At 42.3% G+C, this 15,686-nt stretch overlaps 1 protein-coding gene across 3 annotated transcripts in view; it reads right to left on the reverse strand.

The window, feature by feature from the left end:
* Window positions 1-366: 366 nt before the first annotated feature.
* TBXAS1 (thromboxane A synthase 1) overlaps window positions 367-15,686 on the reverse strand; it is a 244,181-nt gene continuing 228,861 nt past the window's right edge. For all 3 annotated transcript variants that reach the window (XM_031589765.2, XM_090143922.1, XM_090143912.1), the window contains 4 exons: window positions 8,877-8,965; window positions 6,411-6,548; window positions 3,737-3,899; window positions 367-3,112 (listed from right to left, as the gene is read on the reverse strand). In XM_031589765.2, coding sequence (XP_031445625.2) covers window positions 3,038-3,112; window positions 3,737-3,899; window positions 6,411-6,548; window positions 8,877-8,965 — 465 coding nt within the window. In that variant the 3' untranslated portion in view covers window positions 367-3,037. The remainder of the gene's footprint in view (window positions 3,113-3,736; window positions 3,900-6,410; window positions 6,549-8,876; window positions 8,966-15,686) is intronic.

Here is a 15,686-nt window from a genome sequence, read left to right on the forward strand (position 1 = left end):
CTTCCAGGGCCAACCCAGCTCATCGCTTACAGAGCTCACCTGGAGTCAGGTGCAGGCTTTGCAGGCCATATCCAGCTGGCTCCTGACTAGCACCCTTGCGTTTCCCATCTAGTCTGTGACTCACTGCTTCCAAAATCCTAGCAGTGGAGGGGATCCTGCATCCTGCCTTGCACCCAGCAGTGCAAGGAGCAAATAGCATCCGATCAGCTGGAGAGCACAGCCAGTGGGAACAGAGCAGTGAAATCAACAGCTCCAGAGTCAACTGTAGATGCTTTCAGCACAGGAGAAGGTGAAGTAGCATCCAAGATGGAATCGTCATTTAACAAAAGGAAATGAGCAGTCAATCATTTAAGAAAGTATCACATATGGAGAAAATTCTGTTGTTTAATGCCAAATAAAATAGAGTATTCACATTTGCAATTGGCCCAGCATAGTAATTTCTAATGCCTGATTCCAAGGATACTGAAGTATAAAACCTAACGAAAGTACAAAACTGTAAAGGTTTTCTATCATTGCAGCAGTCATTATAAATACTATTTTATACTGATTAATTTCAGCAATCGTTACAAAGTCTCAGAAGATATTATTAATAGGTGCTTTCCTTTACCAAATAGCCTTTCCTTCATATCACCTCTCAGAGAGTGACAAAGAGCTTCTTGTGAAGCAGACATGCCCGGTTTTAAACATACCCACAGCTCAGCAATACAAGACAACACGCTTACAGGGACTGAGAAGAGAAAGTTATTTTACATCAGCTTTCTTATTCCTACAGTAACTGTGCTGTTACCTGTTTCCCTTTCTGAGAGCTGCTGAGTCTCATGTCTCACTTTTTGCCAGTACTGAGTGGGTGCTCCAAGAAACCAGAGCAGCACTGCTCTTCCGGCAGCACATTGCTGAGCCAGGGACAGGAGCAGCATCATTAAGCATCCTGGTACAGAGGAAGGCTGTGCAGTGTCTGATGGCTGTATCAGCTCAGCTGAGTTTAGTTGCTTGTGTACTGTCTGTTCAATTTAGAAGCAGCAGGGAAAGACCCTCAGTGCAATTTCCAAGCCTGTAAAATGTGATGCACAGTTGCAGCCACTGCAGTACTGTTTCTCTCCCAGCAGTTAACGTGGCATTCACAATGATAATGCCCTGTTTAGCCACAGCAATGTGAGCTGTTCAGCTGCCGCACACGTGAGTGGAGCTCTCAGATAAATACCACGGGTACAAACAGGATTCCGATAAGCAGGTTAGATAAGCAGTGTTCAGATAACAACAGATCATACAAAAGCAGGCTGAAGAGAGACACAGTCTTCATTTACACTGGAGTAAGTATTCAAAAACAAAGCACACAAAGACCTGCTAATGTACATAAGGAAGAAACAGAAGTAAAAAAAAAAAATATTGAGGAGCCAAACAAGTCCTTAATGGCTGACTTCTTCAGACTGTGAAATGAGCCTTCTGCTTGCTTAGGTAGGTGGGAAGTTTTTAGGCAAGGACTGTCCAACTTTTTGCCACTTGTACCTATAAGCTGCACAGTAAATCAGCTGTCAGTACACTGCTTTCAAGAGGAAAAGGTGATGGATAACTTGTGAAAATTAAGGCATATACACCCTGTTGCTTTTCAGATAACAGTCACTCCATCAGTAATTCATAATCTGTAATAGGACACTTCTGGTTAGCCTGCCAGAGATGCTCCACATAAATAGGAACAATTCCATGATTGCCAGGACAGTACTTCACTGTTACCTGTACTGATCTGATTTAAAAAAGGAATCCCATAAACGAAACAGACAAAATCTTTCAGGAATGAGACATGGCAATTTGAACAGTGTGAAGTGAAGCATGTGGGAAGGAGGCAGCAAAAGGTGCTTGCTGGAGAGAAACTGCAGCTAGGGATCAGTGAACAGATGGCTCCTTCCTGCAATCCCTGCAGGGAAGCTGAGCAGTCAGACTCTTCCCACTGCTGCCACGACACTTCTCTGTGCATCCCACCAAGAGAAGTGCTGTACTTAAGGAAACCTCTAGCATAGAACATCACTAGGCACTTGGGATATGAATTGTTGCAGGGTCATATAAGGAGCCAAAAGAACTGCTGGGACTGATGATCCTGGATCCCACTCCCTGGCCATTGGCTTTAGTGCATGCAAAACCCTTGACTCAATCAGATAAAGGTGTCAACTGCAATGCTTGGAAAGTATAGGCCTCAGAGAAGTGAAGCAGATAATATGCCAACATCTTCTGATTATCCTTAAAGCTTCTCCAATCCTCTTGCTTCCTTTAAATTTATGTCTTATTTTTGTCAACCTTTCCAACAGCAGTTCTTAACTAACAAAATAGTTATCGCCTCACTTCTTTGGTCTTAGTTACTGGAATCTAACAGGCAACTGGGGGAACTCTTCATTCCTCTTCAGGCATGTTGATGCAGTGAGCCAAGTGCAAACTGTTAATTTAAGTGTATCTCAAAACACTTCAAAAGCATGAAGAAGATGCTGCCTTTTCTACTTTACTGGAAAAGGAGAGGTTAAGTACTGTGCAGGAGACTCAGCTTTGATTTTTAGCAGAGTTCAGAATAAAATCCAATGCACTGGATTCCAACTCTTCTGCTCTAACTGTGGTGTCTCTTGGGCTTTTTCTAAAGCAGGGATTTATAAGTGCATCAGCAGAATGTATTAGCTAATGAATGGTAATTAAAACCTATCGTAAATCTAGTGTACACTTAACACCTGCTCCATCTATTGAACTAGAGCATGGAGAAAGCCATCTTATAGATGAGTAAAAGGAAGTGTAATGTAGAAAAGCCAGTGAAAGTCATGTGCTTCTTTTCAGATATTATTCACAACAATTTCAAAATCACCAAGTGACTGTGAAGCCCACATCTCATTTTAAAAAGTGACTTGAAACTCTCCCACCGGGTGGCAGTTAGGCAGCATCTGCTGATCTTTAGTGGGACTCAGGTTCCTACCTGTCTTTGGATATTTGAAAAACAATAATATTCAGTAAGTCATTAAACAAGAGGCCCCATTCCAGGAGGTTACAGGATGTACATTCTCTTTTAGCGAGATTCTAGGATAATGTAGACTCCATTTTTTGGTCCAAGTGTGGCTTTTGATTTCAGCTGCAAAGGAATCTGAAAGACAAAAGAGCAACTTAAGCATGATTGTATGTACTTGTTTATGTATACATAACTGTCCCACATACCAACAGACATTTTTGCTCAGGAACCAATTCATACCAGGATTACTGTGGAAGCAGTAAAGTGCTTGTTTTACAGTCAGCTGTGGTAGTATATTAAATAAAATTTATAGCCAGAGGCTGAGGCAGTCATTGCCCAGGTATATTGTAGATCTGAACAGAAAGAAATTAACTCTGTAAACTCTAGAGCTGCTGAGTAAGTGACAGGTGCAATGTATACTGCAACAGGCATATACTAAAGTGCTGAGATCCTAAGAGGAAAGAGATACACCTATTCTCTCCATATAAAACAATGCTTTTTGAGTGCAGTGATGATACACTGCTCTCCATCAAGGCAAGGGCGTGTAACTGTTTTATTATAAAAATCGTAAGGGTTAAATCACATTTTGATTAAAACATGCAGTTGGGGTTTTTTGTTCCTACTTAATGTGGAAGCAGTTCTATCAGTTTTCTGTAACGAAGAGATATTCACAAAGGCAAGTAAGTCATCCTGTCTAGGACAAACTGTCAACTCACTGAGGTTGACAAGTGTGGCCTTTAAGCTTCTGCATGTACAAACCTCAGTTTCTGGGCAGGTCTTAAATCGAAACATCTGCAAAATCCTCAGCAGAGTCATTTTGGTCTCCAGCAAACCCATCTTCCTACCAACACAGCCACGGGGTCCTGCTCCAAAGGGTAGATACGCAAAGGGATGTCGCTCCTTCTTGGCCTCCTCCGTAAACCTAGAAGGTGAAGAGATGGCAACCAGTTCAATAAATGTTTTTTGTTCCTACTTCCTTTTTGTTCCTACTTCCGTATTATTTTATTTGCATTTCAAAGGTTGTTATTTCTATTCTACCTAATGGACAGATGAAAGGGACTGTTGTCAGATTATGCCCCTAAGTCAACCATTAGTTGACTTGCAGACATCAGCCTTTGCCAGCTGGTGACAGAAGCAGACGGATGTATGACTTGCAATCTGTTTTTAATGAATTGCTTTAGTCAGTGACCATGTTCAAAAAAAAATGGCATGCTACACATGTAGACTTTATGTGCATGAGAGAGAGATTACAGCTTAGAGGAAACAGACTAGAATATAAACTAACTAGAATTAGCAACAGTGCTTCCTTGTGCACTGCAGAAGCAAGTCAATGGGAATTGGTTTTAGCCTTCCTAATTTCTCCTGCAAGGTACGATGAAATCATCTCATGGGACTGGGCAGGCAATGGAAGATGGCTGCTATAACTCAGAGCACCCCTTCTTTCTGCTCTTAGCCCAAAGAGACCCAGTTTCCCAGCTAGGAAACATTCCCATTTCAGGCCCTTCTATTTTCAGTGTGGAAGTATTTAAATTTATTTATCAGAGTAAATGTTAACGTGGCAGTCTGTACACAGGTCTGCATCAACTACGTAGCTCAAAAATACTCAATCAGCTCATTAGAAATGAGACTTTTTTTTTTCCTCAGAAGGAAACAAAACACCTATATGAACAGTGGTACAAGCCAAAAAGCTAAACACTTTGTCTACAAAGTTGGCTGTATATTAGACGCAGAGGTGGAATTATCCCAGAAATCTACATATTTCCCTCAGGTCACAGAGTGTTCAGAACTGTGCTTACCTTTAGAAGGCCTTAAGTAAGCAGGGATATCCAGCAAGATACCCTCACCTCCATTGCCAGTCATTAAATGAGGTCTGGAAAGGGGTGGATGCACCTGAACTCCCCTGGGTTGGCCCTGCCTTCCCACCACATGCTCAATCACTGCTTCAAGCCCTGACCGTGCATTTCCACTACAGTATGACAATAAAAGTTCTGGTTTTCATCTACAGGGGAATCCTTGAAAATCTCTTGCTCACTTAATACAGTTTGCAAGAACTTCAGACTATTAAGGTCCAACAAACTCTTGCAGAATTTAGAGATGAAAAATAATACAAGCTATTATGAAGTTTGAAAAAAAATAACACTGCATATTTCTGCTAAGTCCATCCCCATGTTTAGATACCCTAAATAAGATTGAGATACTACCTCAGAAAATACATAGATCCTCAAATTTGACATGGAAGGACCATACCTCACATATTGAGCACTGCTGACTGTTGCATACTGAGTCAAGGGGTCTTCAGTCCTCGCTAACCATTTTACTCCATTACACACTTTTACATCACCTTTAAGTTGGTGTACAGTGACAACATTTCTAGATATACATTAAAAAAATAAACCAACAGAAAACCCACTCCAGACTTCCAGTTATTGCTAAGATTCCTGCCTAACAAGAACTCTGAGCTATAATTCACACACTGCTCTTCTTCATGTCCTCAGTTGCTTCGTGCAGTGTATGTCAAGATTTGCTACAAAAGAAATCCATTGGGCAAATCCACCTACAACACATGTGTTGACTGGCTTGCAAAGGTGGCTCAGGGCTGCCTGCATCACACCATTATTTACAGAGCATACACTTTCTTTCTTAGTTGACTTTTCGATACAGCAGTAGCTTAAAATATAGCTGCCCACAAAACAGCTTAAAATAAAGCTGCCACAAAACAAAACTGTGCTTCCACACAGCACCACAAAGCTAAAGCTCTGTTGGCCCTCCCTGTAAGCTCAGCACAGCAGCTGCAGGGTACAAAAAGACAACTTGTCAGCAGTCCTTGTAGTTGAACATAATAAATGTTCCATGTGAAAATACGTCTTGCTAAGCAAAGATGAGAAGCCAGGTCCCAGCTTATGGACAGAGAGAAAATTCCCAGTGGGAGATGGGATAGGTTCCCCACTCACAGCATTCCCAAATCATTACAAGATCTCCAGTGGAAAGACTGCTCCAAATTAGCCAGGAGCTGCATGAGACTCCTGCACAGCTCTATGCCAGTGAACATACTGCTTTACTGCAGAATTTCTATGCCCAGAAGTGACAGTATCTGAAGCAACTCATTTGGAAACATCTGAAAACCTGAAGCCTGTTTCAGCTGTTGACCAGACTTTGCATCATCTCCAGGAAGCACCACTATCACCAGTTGTCTAATTTGGTAGAAATAATATAGTTTGGGATCTTAATTAAACTGTGATATGCTTAACAAAATAGCGTTTCAGGCGAATTGCGGGGGCTGTAGCTGTGAAGAAGCAGTACCTGGTGTCCCCACTGGACAGACTGGAGCCCTGTGCCCACTCTAAATGCATTTTAACATCATTAAAAGCAGGTCTTAGGTCTAAATGTCCTAATAAAGACTCCAGCTTAAGATTGGAAACCATACACAACATACCTTTCAGGAATGAATTTCTCTGGCTCTGGCCAGAACTCTGGGTTGTGGTGGAGATGTCCAACTGCAGTTTCAATAACAGCCCCAGCAGGAATACGTTGTCCCAGCACCACACAGTCCTTAGCTGCTTCCCGAGTGAACCTGCAACAGCAATGTCATGTATCCCAGCTGATTAATACAGGTAAAAACACAGCAGGAGGGAATCATAAAAGCCATTTACTGACCCTGCAATTTAGTGGGCAACCCTTTCCCAGTATATAAATAAAGCAATCTTTGCTGATGCTAGTGTCTGCTCAGGTTACAATCGTCTCCACCTACCTAGAGCACACCGCCCCAGCCCAGATGGCTAACTTTTGCCCTTTTCACAGTTCTGGTTGCTTATGATCTTCAGAAGTGCTAAGCTGTTGAACTGCAAAGGTGCTGCTAAAGTCAGCTTCAGACTCATTTTTAATGAAAGCTGCAGATGGAATGTGTCAGTCTTTTCTAATAACAGGTATAAAGAGTATCTGCCTTCAGGAAAAGTTATATCAAATAGAGGGCTTTTCAGTTTATTCAGCTGCCCCCACTTTAGGGCAACACGTGAATCCTAGCAAGAGTTGGTTTTAATGGTAGGGCTAAGTAGTCTACTGCTGTTAAAGAAATGCAGTCAATTCACAAGCCTTTGGGAAACTGGAGCTCGCAGGCACTCAACAAGGACAGGCAAAACATTGGCAGCACAGCTCTCCAGCTTCCTCCCAAGTCGCAGTGGCCTGCAAGGAGTGGAACTGTCCTGAGGAACCTCACTGTGACAACGTGGCTGAAACAAGCAGCCTATCAAGGTTGAGTTTGGGTCTGCAAACCTTGCAGGAATGGGTGGGTGTGTATGTGTGCAAGGGCAGATCCCAATCTGCGTCTTTGGGAGCTTGGTGGGTCGCTGCAGATTTCAGTTCAGCACCAGCTGGAAGCACTGGGGCTCCCACTGCTGCTCCCCACACTGAGCCAAAGCAGTTGAATGAAGATTTTAGTTTCAGAGCTGTCAGTCAAGTGCTATTACAGAGACACATTCTTTCTTCACTGTCACTCAGTTTCTCTCCTCATAGACAAATAAATAGCAGAGATTCCAAACCTGGAACAAAACACTGACACATTAAGAAACACATTGACAAGCCATCCCTCTCATCCTCACAAGAATTTGGTGACAGTGGAAATGTGAGTTTTGTGGAAGAAAGTTCTCCGGCTAGTAAATTAATTTTTTTTTAAAAGGACCTCATCTTATAGAATGCTTGGCTGCTACTGGATATTCTCCTGAATACTCTATTACTCCTGTCATAAGCAACTAACGTATTTCCAAGGCACAGGGCTGTCCTATCCACTGCTCATCCATCAGAGTAAAAGCCAGATCAATAAACACCACTGACAACACCAGCGGAAACTTCAGAACAACTCTGCTCCATTCTCATTTTGTTTCCTATTGGACAAACATTGATTGTTTCCCTGTGGTTCAGCTGAAAACCAAAGATCCCTGATGCTTTAACTGTTGAAACAATTTCCACTTGTATACCATGTATAACACAGTAAAGCTCAGTTATCTCATCCATGAGCAAGTATCTTTGACATTTACTCTCTGAGCAATCCTGCAGATGCCCATGGAAAAATCTTGCACTGTAATCTTTGGGAATGTATAAAAGGAATGTGATTCTAAGCTTATTTAATTTTAAGGTGATTGCAACGAGGGGCAAATTTTCCAAAGGCTGTCACAGTAAGCTCAGCTTTGGCTCTTTTCCAGTCATCTGAAATTTCCTCCCAGCTTAACAATAAGCAGCACAACAGGCTGGCTGCTTTGAAATGTTCCACTCTTAGCATTTACGCCTGCGATAACTTGGAAATTCAACAATCAAATGGTTTTGTAATTTATTTTGTGATTTATTTCCCCCTTCATTTTCAGTTCACTGAGTAAAATTATTTGTGGGTGGATTGGGAAGAAACTTCAAAAATTTAATGGATATAGCCATTTGCTTAGTGATGTTATTATAACACAATGCTTGTGTAAAACAGGGAGGGTACAAGTTAAACACATGTAAAATTGAGTTCAGTTTTCTGAAAGTGCAAACCTTCTAAAGACTTAGTGACTAGAAGGTCACTCATCCAGGGTCATTCTTTGCTCCCTGCCCATGAAGTGTATCAGAGCAGCACCATCTGGCTTTCTCAGGCCAGTTCTGCTGCAGAACAGCTCCATCCTCTAATCTTATGGGATGTGAAGAACGGCAAGAGAGCAGTCTTGGCCAATTCGTTGCAAAAAAAAAAGCTGCTTTAGAAATACGAGAATGAGCCAGTTTTCCTTCAATAGGCCATATTATATCTTCCAAGTGCACAAGCAGTATTGATGTTGGCACAGAGACCAAGAGCACATCGGTCTTCCAAGAGTAGATTTCCATTTTATATAGCTGGGAATCTACCCTGCAGAAGCAGAAGTGGGAAAGAAAAAGGTACCTGAATGCAGGTGGAAACATGCGCAATGTCTCTGCAATCACCATGTCCAGGTAAGGGAGCTCCTGTACATTTTGATAATCGGTGACCATCTGAAAAAGCAGGAAGAAATGAACAACCACATTTTCTCACTGTGGCATGCCAAACTCATCCCAGATTAGCTTTTAAATCATCTATTTTTCATTGGGCATTTTTCCTGTAGAAGAACTCGAAGTCTCATCTAAAAGAGTAAACGATAAAATTATACAAAAACGTGGGCAGTAATTAAATGTGTGTATAACATTTCTTTCATCATCAAAACACTTTGGTGTGCAGCCCAGCTGAAGATATAATAATAAATCAACTTGCTAGAAAGTATTTAAAATAGGGCATTGTGGAAAGCAATAATAGCTCCAGCAGTCATATTGTTTTATTCATGCACTGAGATCTGCACTAGACCTTCATTCCCTTCCAAGACCAGGAGTGTGGCAAAGCACTTTCTTCCTAAGAAACAACACATCAGTTATTTCTTGTTGATATTGAAGCCAATCCTTTGCCCTTTCCCACAGTGCCAGAACACGTGAACACTGAGCAGGTGTGAAATCCGTTCCTTTTCATGCCCATGCCTTGTGTAACACTGCTAAATTTTGTGTGGTGGGAAATGCCAGAGCCCGTATTTTCATTAGCTGACAGAACTTCCCAACCCATGAAAACTCATAGTCAGCACTGCGACCCAAACTACAGCGTAGTTCTGAAGGCTTTGTCCTTTGACAGACAGCAAGAGACAGCAAACTGAGGATGATCACCAGCTGCAGAGACACAACTCAGCACACAGACGCATAGATAATTTCTCCCTGTTACCTTCCTCAGAAAAAAGGATGTTTTCCCCGTCATTATTCAGTGTTCTCAGCAGAGGGCAGCCAAAGTACATCTAATAATCTCATCAGGAGAGCAGAGTTTTGTTTTAAACTAGAGCATCTCCTAAATACTGACACAGAGTAAATTGGAGAAAAGCACAGACGTCAGACTAGACTAAACCTTTTATGAAGATTTGGGGCCCCTGTCGTTCACAAAGGGGACTGGATTCCATCCTTCCTTTATTTACTACAGCACTTTTCATGTATAATGCATATTTTATTGAATTTTCATGCAAAAACATATGGTACATACTGCAAATACTAAGCAGAGAGCAACTCCAGATGGTATGCAGAAAAGGCGTACAATAGAGCGAGGATACCTTGCTGGATTAGGGTATCCCACTTATTCAGAACTAAGCCACCATGCACCATTTCACATTAACTGATCTTTTCTAGGAAGGAAATAGATACAATCTATTATCCTCAATTTTTTTTTGGCTCAGGAGAGCAAAAGCAAAAACAGAGAAAAAAAATTTGCACATGCTGAGCAGAACCAGAGATTCTGCTCTTCTCACAGGGAAAAGAAGATGCCACTCATCTTGTCAATACATGAAGTATTTTGTCAGTATATGCCAAATATTATCAATACAGGAAGTACAGACTACCCTGACAGCTTTTCAATGCTGTTTTTCATGTTGCGCAGTGCCTATTAACTCAAACCTTCGACTTAAGTCAATGGTTATCACACAAAGAGACTCAAACACACAAATAGCAGCAATGTCATGAGAACCATGGCTGCAGGCTGGGCTAGGAGCTGCGCTCCAGTAATTTATATAAGAGCAAAGGCAGGAGGGCAATTTTATCATTCTTGTTTTGCAAAAGGGGACATGAAGTTCAGGGGCTGCCTGCCATACCCACACTCACACAGGAGATGGGTAGCAGAGGTTGGAGATGAAGCACGATCAGACTCAACATTCAGGACTTCTTGGCCGTACTGTCGTTCTCCACAGCAGCACAGGCACCAATGGGCTTTAATGCAAATGCATGCTGCAGTGTGTTCATTCTTTTCACCCCTCTGCTTTTTCTCCTGCTTTTCTGTATCTCCCCAAATCCTGATTCCCCACTACAGCCCCATCCCTGCTCTCTCTGCCTATCTCATGGCTGAGAAATGAGTCCAGGTAGACTGAGTGAGCGGTGAATCCAAGACCACACTACGATGTGTTTGATTCCCTGAGCCATGTGCTATCCACTGGGCTTTCTTGCCTCTCTCATAATCCCTCTACTTACTTCTGGAGTCAATAATTAAGATAATTATATGGTAACCTGATATAATAAGTAGCCACTAAATCAAACCATACATCAACAAATAATATAACACTGAATTATGTGAGCTTTGATTTGCTCTTTCAAATAGGTTCTATACCTTCAGGGGATTAACAGTTTAGAGAACAAAACAAAGGTGCAAAACCAACTGATTTTCCTTGGAAGAAAATTCCTTTTGCTTACATCCAGAAGAAGGGGTCAGTCAAGTGGCAGCACAGTGAACTCAGCTATCATGAGCATGGCAGACACATCAGTCATTTCCTACATCTGATGCAGCTTAATTATTGGCACTTCCATGCTTTTAACATCAAAGTAACTGAACCTAATTTAGTCGTTGTTTGTAAGGTCTGACCCAGGGCTGCGTAAAGTACACACCAGCCAAGTATCCCTATTTGGGAAGAACATTTTGCCACTTCTTTTTTTCTTCCTGTCAAAGAAAATATTTTCCATTTGTTTTTCCACTCCCTCTCTTCAAATTATTCCTTCAGCCAAGCACATTTCAAGGGAACTTAAATTTGCTTTTCTCCCCAAATGTCCCTATTTATATCTTTAAAATGTTGGCAGATTTGCTGGGGAAAAAGAGGGTTGCTGTGCAAAGTTGCCACTTTAACCCCTTCCAAAAATATTTCAGTGTTGGCTTTTACTCAGGATAGGGTATATTTTCATTAACAAAGAAATTTCATTCTGTAACAAGTAGAAATGTAGGGGGAGAAAGGAGGTACCACACTGCAGGTAATGAAATATTCTGTATTTTAATTTTGCAGCCACTGCTTTGCACAGCAGTTTGTCTTATGCTTTGCAAAGCCCTGTAGTATCTCTCCCTGCTGACTTGGAAGTGGAACAGCCACGTAAATCTTGTGGCATTGCTCTTTGTGTCTGTTCCCCCTTTTTGACTTGCAGAGGGGTGGTGGTACGCCTTCACCCAACCCCGGCAATTGACTCACTTCTGAGGTCCAGCAAATGTCTGCTTTGGCTACAAATTCTCTTTCATGTCTAGCAGCGTAACCCAGGCCTCTAGAAAAAGGTGGGAAATTAATTTCTAACCCCACAGAGGACCCTGAAGCAAAATACCAGCCGTGATTATAAAATCCCTACGTGCTACAAGGATGATGCATGTTTTAATCCCCATAGAAGTTCCAAGAGAGATAACTGCCTTCAGATCCACCTCTGCTTTTCAGTTTTGGCTTTAGCGTTTTCAAGGCAGGCAAACCTATTTTCTGCCACCACCCTCAGTTAACTTTTAGTTCTTCAACGAGCACCAAGGGAATCAAAGTGCTGACATGAGAGGTCTGGCCAATCTTTCTGCTGCAGTTTGAGATGTTACTGTTCCCAGTTGCTCGCTCCTTTTTGCTGGCTGTGGCTACAGACACCACAGCCAAGTCAGCAGAAGGGAACATATGCCTGCACCTTGGCTGCTTCCATACAACGTCCAGCATGAACCTATCTTAAGCAACATTTTAAGACAAGATATCAAATTTTCCCCAAAGTAGCTGTCAAGAAAGGCACAGATCCTCCCTATCACCTCTGTTTTGGGAATGGTAATCCAAGCACTCATCAGTGAATACAAGATTTCCACTTACCCTATTGGTCATGGTCTGGTGGTACTCAGCAGCCAGAAATGAAAAAAAATCAGAGAAAATTGTATGTAGCTGACAGAGTGTGACATGCACTTGAAATTGATTTGGAAGCAGCGAAGGCTGTGGAGACCACATTCTTCACAGCTGATGCTGCTGAGTCATGAGCTGGGGCCATACCAGCTGTGGTTACAGAGAAGTTGCAATCCAAATCAAACATCTCATGGGCAGGTGTGACTGTGACAGCATCCATGTCAGAGGGATGATGCGTACATCTGCTTAAGCACAGATGCAGATCCATGAGTTATCTGTGCACATAAAGCTGTGCAGCCCACATCAGCCCTCTCCCAAATATAGACCTAAGAAAGCAACAGGATAGGAGAAGGTGAATCAACAACAAACCAGCACATTCCTGGTGAATCTCACTCATCCTCCTGCCTGAATTCCAAAAGAACTGTTGAGCCTATAGCCAGTCAGTATTTACAAACAGGTCAACGATATTTCTTAATCGAATGGATCAAAAGCTGCTGATAGACCAAAGAACCTGTGTGGGGTTTTGATCTTTCTTTGGTCACTGCAAGGAGCTGCTAATCCACCAAGAGAGTGACAGCCTGTTTGCCACACTTAGCCTTGGAGAGGGGGAGAAACACAGGAATGCTGTGTCAAGATAGAGTTGCTCTGTGACAGCCTTTCTAGCAAGCTCATCAAGACAGGAAAGGTTAGAGACAGGGCAGCACCCAAGCTACAGATCAATGAAAAAAGGGTTGGGGTGGTTCAACAAATGCCTATCTGCAACTTGCTTAAAGAAAGCTTGCCTAAGTTGTATCACATTCACAACCTCCCTATGAAGGCAGTGAAATAGCGACAAATTTGCCCAAGTAAGATTTCTTGGCTTCAGCCTCAGAACTTGGATCAAATACTAAAAAGAAAAAAGAAAAAAAAAAAAAAACAACCAACACTTAAGGCAGTCATCATAAAATACCTATTGCAAAACCTCTCTCTGCTATCTGCTGAACGAGATGTCATCCTGAAGCATGGCACCAAGCAGAACCAGCCCTTGCTGCTGGGGACAAGGGATCTGCAACCCCCGAGCCCCCTAGCCCCAGAAGGCAGGCAGGAAAGAGGCAGTCATCTGTTTCTTGAAGATGCACTGCTTTAAGATACAGAATAGTGTACCTAAAATTACCAAGTGTCCACTGGCCAATGCAAGAGGCCTACAGATTAAGGCTTCTTTTTTTTTTTTTTTTCTTTTCCTGGCAAAATATTCAGTTCTTCATTACAGACTGAGAACAAGGTGCAGGAAGGAAAAATAGGACAAGTCTCATTTCCAGATTAAGATATAACAAGAGGCTTCCTAAGCTGCCTAGCACTTTCCCTCTCAAATTTTACAGCACATCTTGGTAGCATTAAAGTCTCACCAGCAGCATTATGCCTTCTCATCATTCTCTCTGAAATGAATGTTAAAGTAAGTCCTCAGTCTCAGCCTTCATACCTGCATTTCCAGAAGCCCTGGAGGTGTTCAAAGCTGGACAAGGCTCTGAGTGACATGACCTACTGCTTGATCTAGCAGTTGACAACCTTTCCTGTGGCAAAGGGGTTGGAATTAAATGATCTTTGAGGTCCTTTCCAACGTAAGCCACTCTAAGACTCTATGAAATGAGTAAAAGCCATCAAAATCATGTACTCTCAAGTTTTCCCTGTACTTCTTTGTCCTACGTGGTTTCACCATCACTTCTCATCTGCTCAGCTGATCATTCAGAATAAATGCACCATGATCTCATCCCCACCTTCGCTAGATGTGGGGCACTGACTGCTTACTGGGGCTGTAGCTTTACTTGGCTCATCAAGGCACTTCACAAACTGCACCAGCACTCAAACTTCAGCACTCGGTGCATCAGGCATTTCAACATTCCGAGCTCCTCTTAAAGACCATGCCTGCCAAACAAAGTGTTACAGCCTTTTGTTCAAAGAATCTGCCTCACGCCTCCTTTGTCTCCACCCTTCACATTGATGGAGCCTTCACATTACTCTGTTGAGGCTTCCACTGCTCCCTCTTGCCTGGTCCACTGCTATTCAGATCACAGGAGCACAGGGAAAGGCAGGTGCTGAATCACAGGCCAAGTTCAGAGGTGGTGGGAAAGGTTGGCACACTTCTTATACACCAGTAACCACATTACATGCAAGCCTTGCAGCCAAATTCCCTCCATTACTTTAGTGCAAATCCACACATCTCCCTGGGGTTGTATCACTGTAAAGGAAAGGAAAATGTGGTTCTAAGTATGCACCCAATAGAGCTGGGGAAAGAGCCAGAAAGTATAAGGTTACACCAATGTCAACTGCCTTTAATGCTACTTCGCTTTTCAAATCAAAGGCTCGAGCTCTTGACAGAAGGCAGACCTGCACTACCTCCGCTAGCTATTTTGGTGCTAAAATAAGGCCTTCATAGCATCACTGTTTGCAACGAAACTTCTGTGAGATAAAAATATTTCCTGAAACTGAACAGTGCCCCAAAACCAAACAGATAAACACAAGTCTGTAACCAAAACAGTCAGAAATTCCCTGCCACCTACATTACTACTGACACATGGTGATCAGCAATGACAGAATGAGTGCCATCAGGTAGAGGATCTGACACAAAAGCAACAAAAGAAGAAAATTGTTAGAAAAATCATTTGTGAGTCAAGCTACAAAATAAAAGAGGAGAAAACAAATGTACATCAGTGTTGGTTTTGTGAATTTGTCAGCCCCACCTGGTCCCAGACTCCAGTGCCAAGAAGTGTGCTTTAGTACAAAAAGAGCAAATACCGGGAAGTGAGAATGGGCATCTGGGGCCCTGCAGTGCCATCAAGGAATGGGCAAGACCCTGTGTGCTGACAGTGACCAGTCAGGAAATGTTTAATATGCAAATGCCCTTGCTAGATCTATTTTATTTTATTTTATTTTATTTTATTTTATTTTATTTTATTTTATTTTATTTTATTAGGTTTGGTGGAGAAGAGCAACTCCCTTCCAGAAGTGTTTCCCTTCTTGTATGCAGACAGCACCCAACTCCAGCTATGTGTGGCTGTGGTACATCCGTG

This window comes from Phasianus colchicus, chromosome 1 (genome assembly GCF_987193195.1).
Source record: "Phasianus colchicus chromosome 1, bPhaCol1.hap1.1, whole genome shotgun sequence".
Lineage (NCBI taxonomy): Eukaryota > Metazoa > Chordata > Aves > Galliformes > Phasianidae > Phasianus > Phasianus colchicus.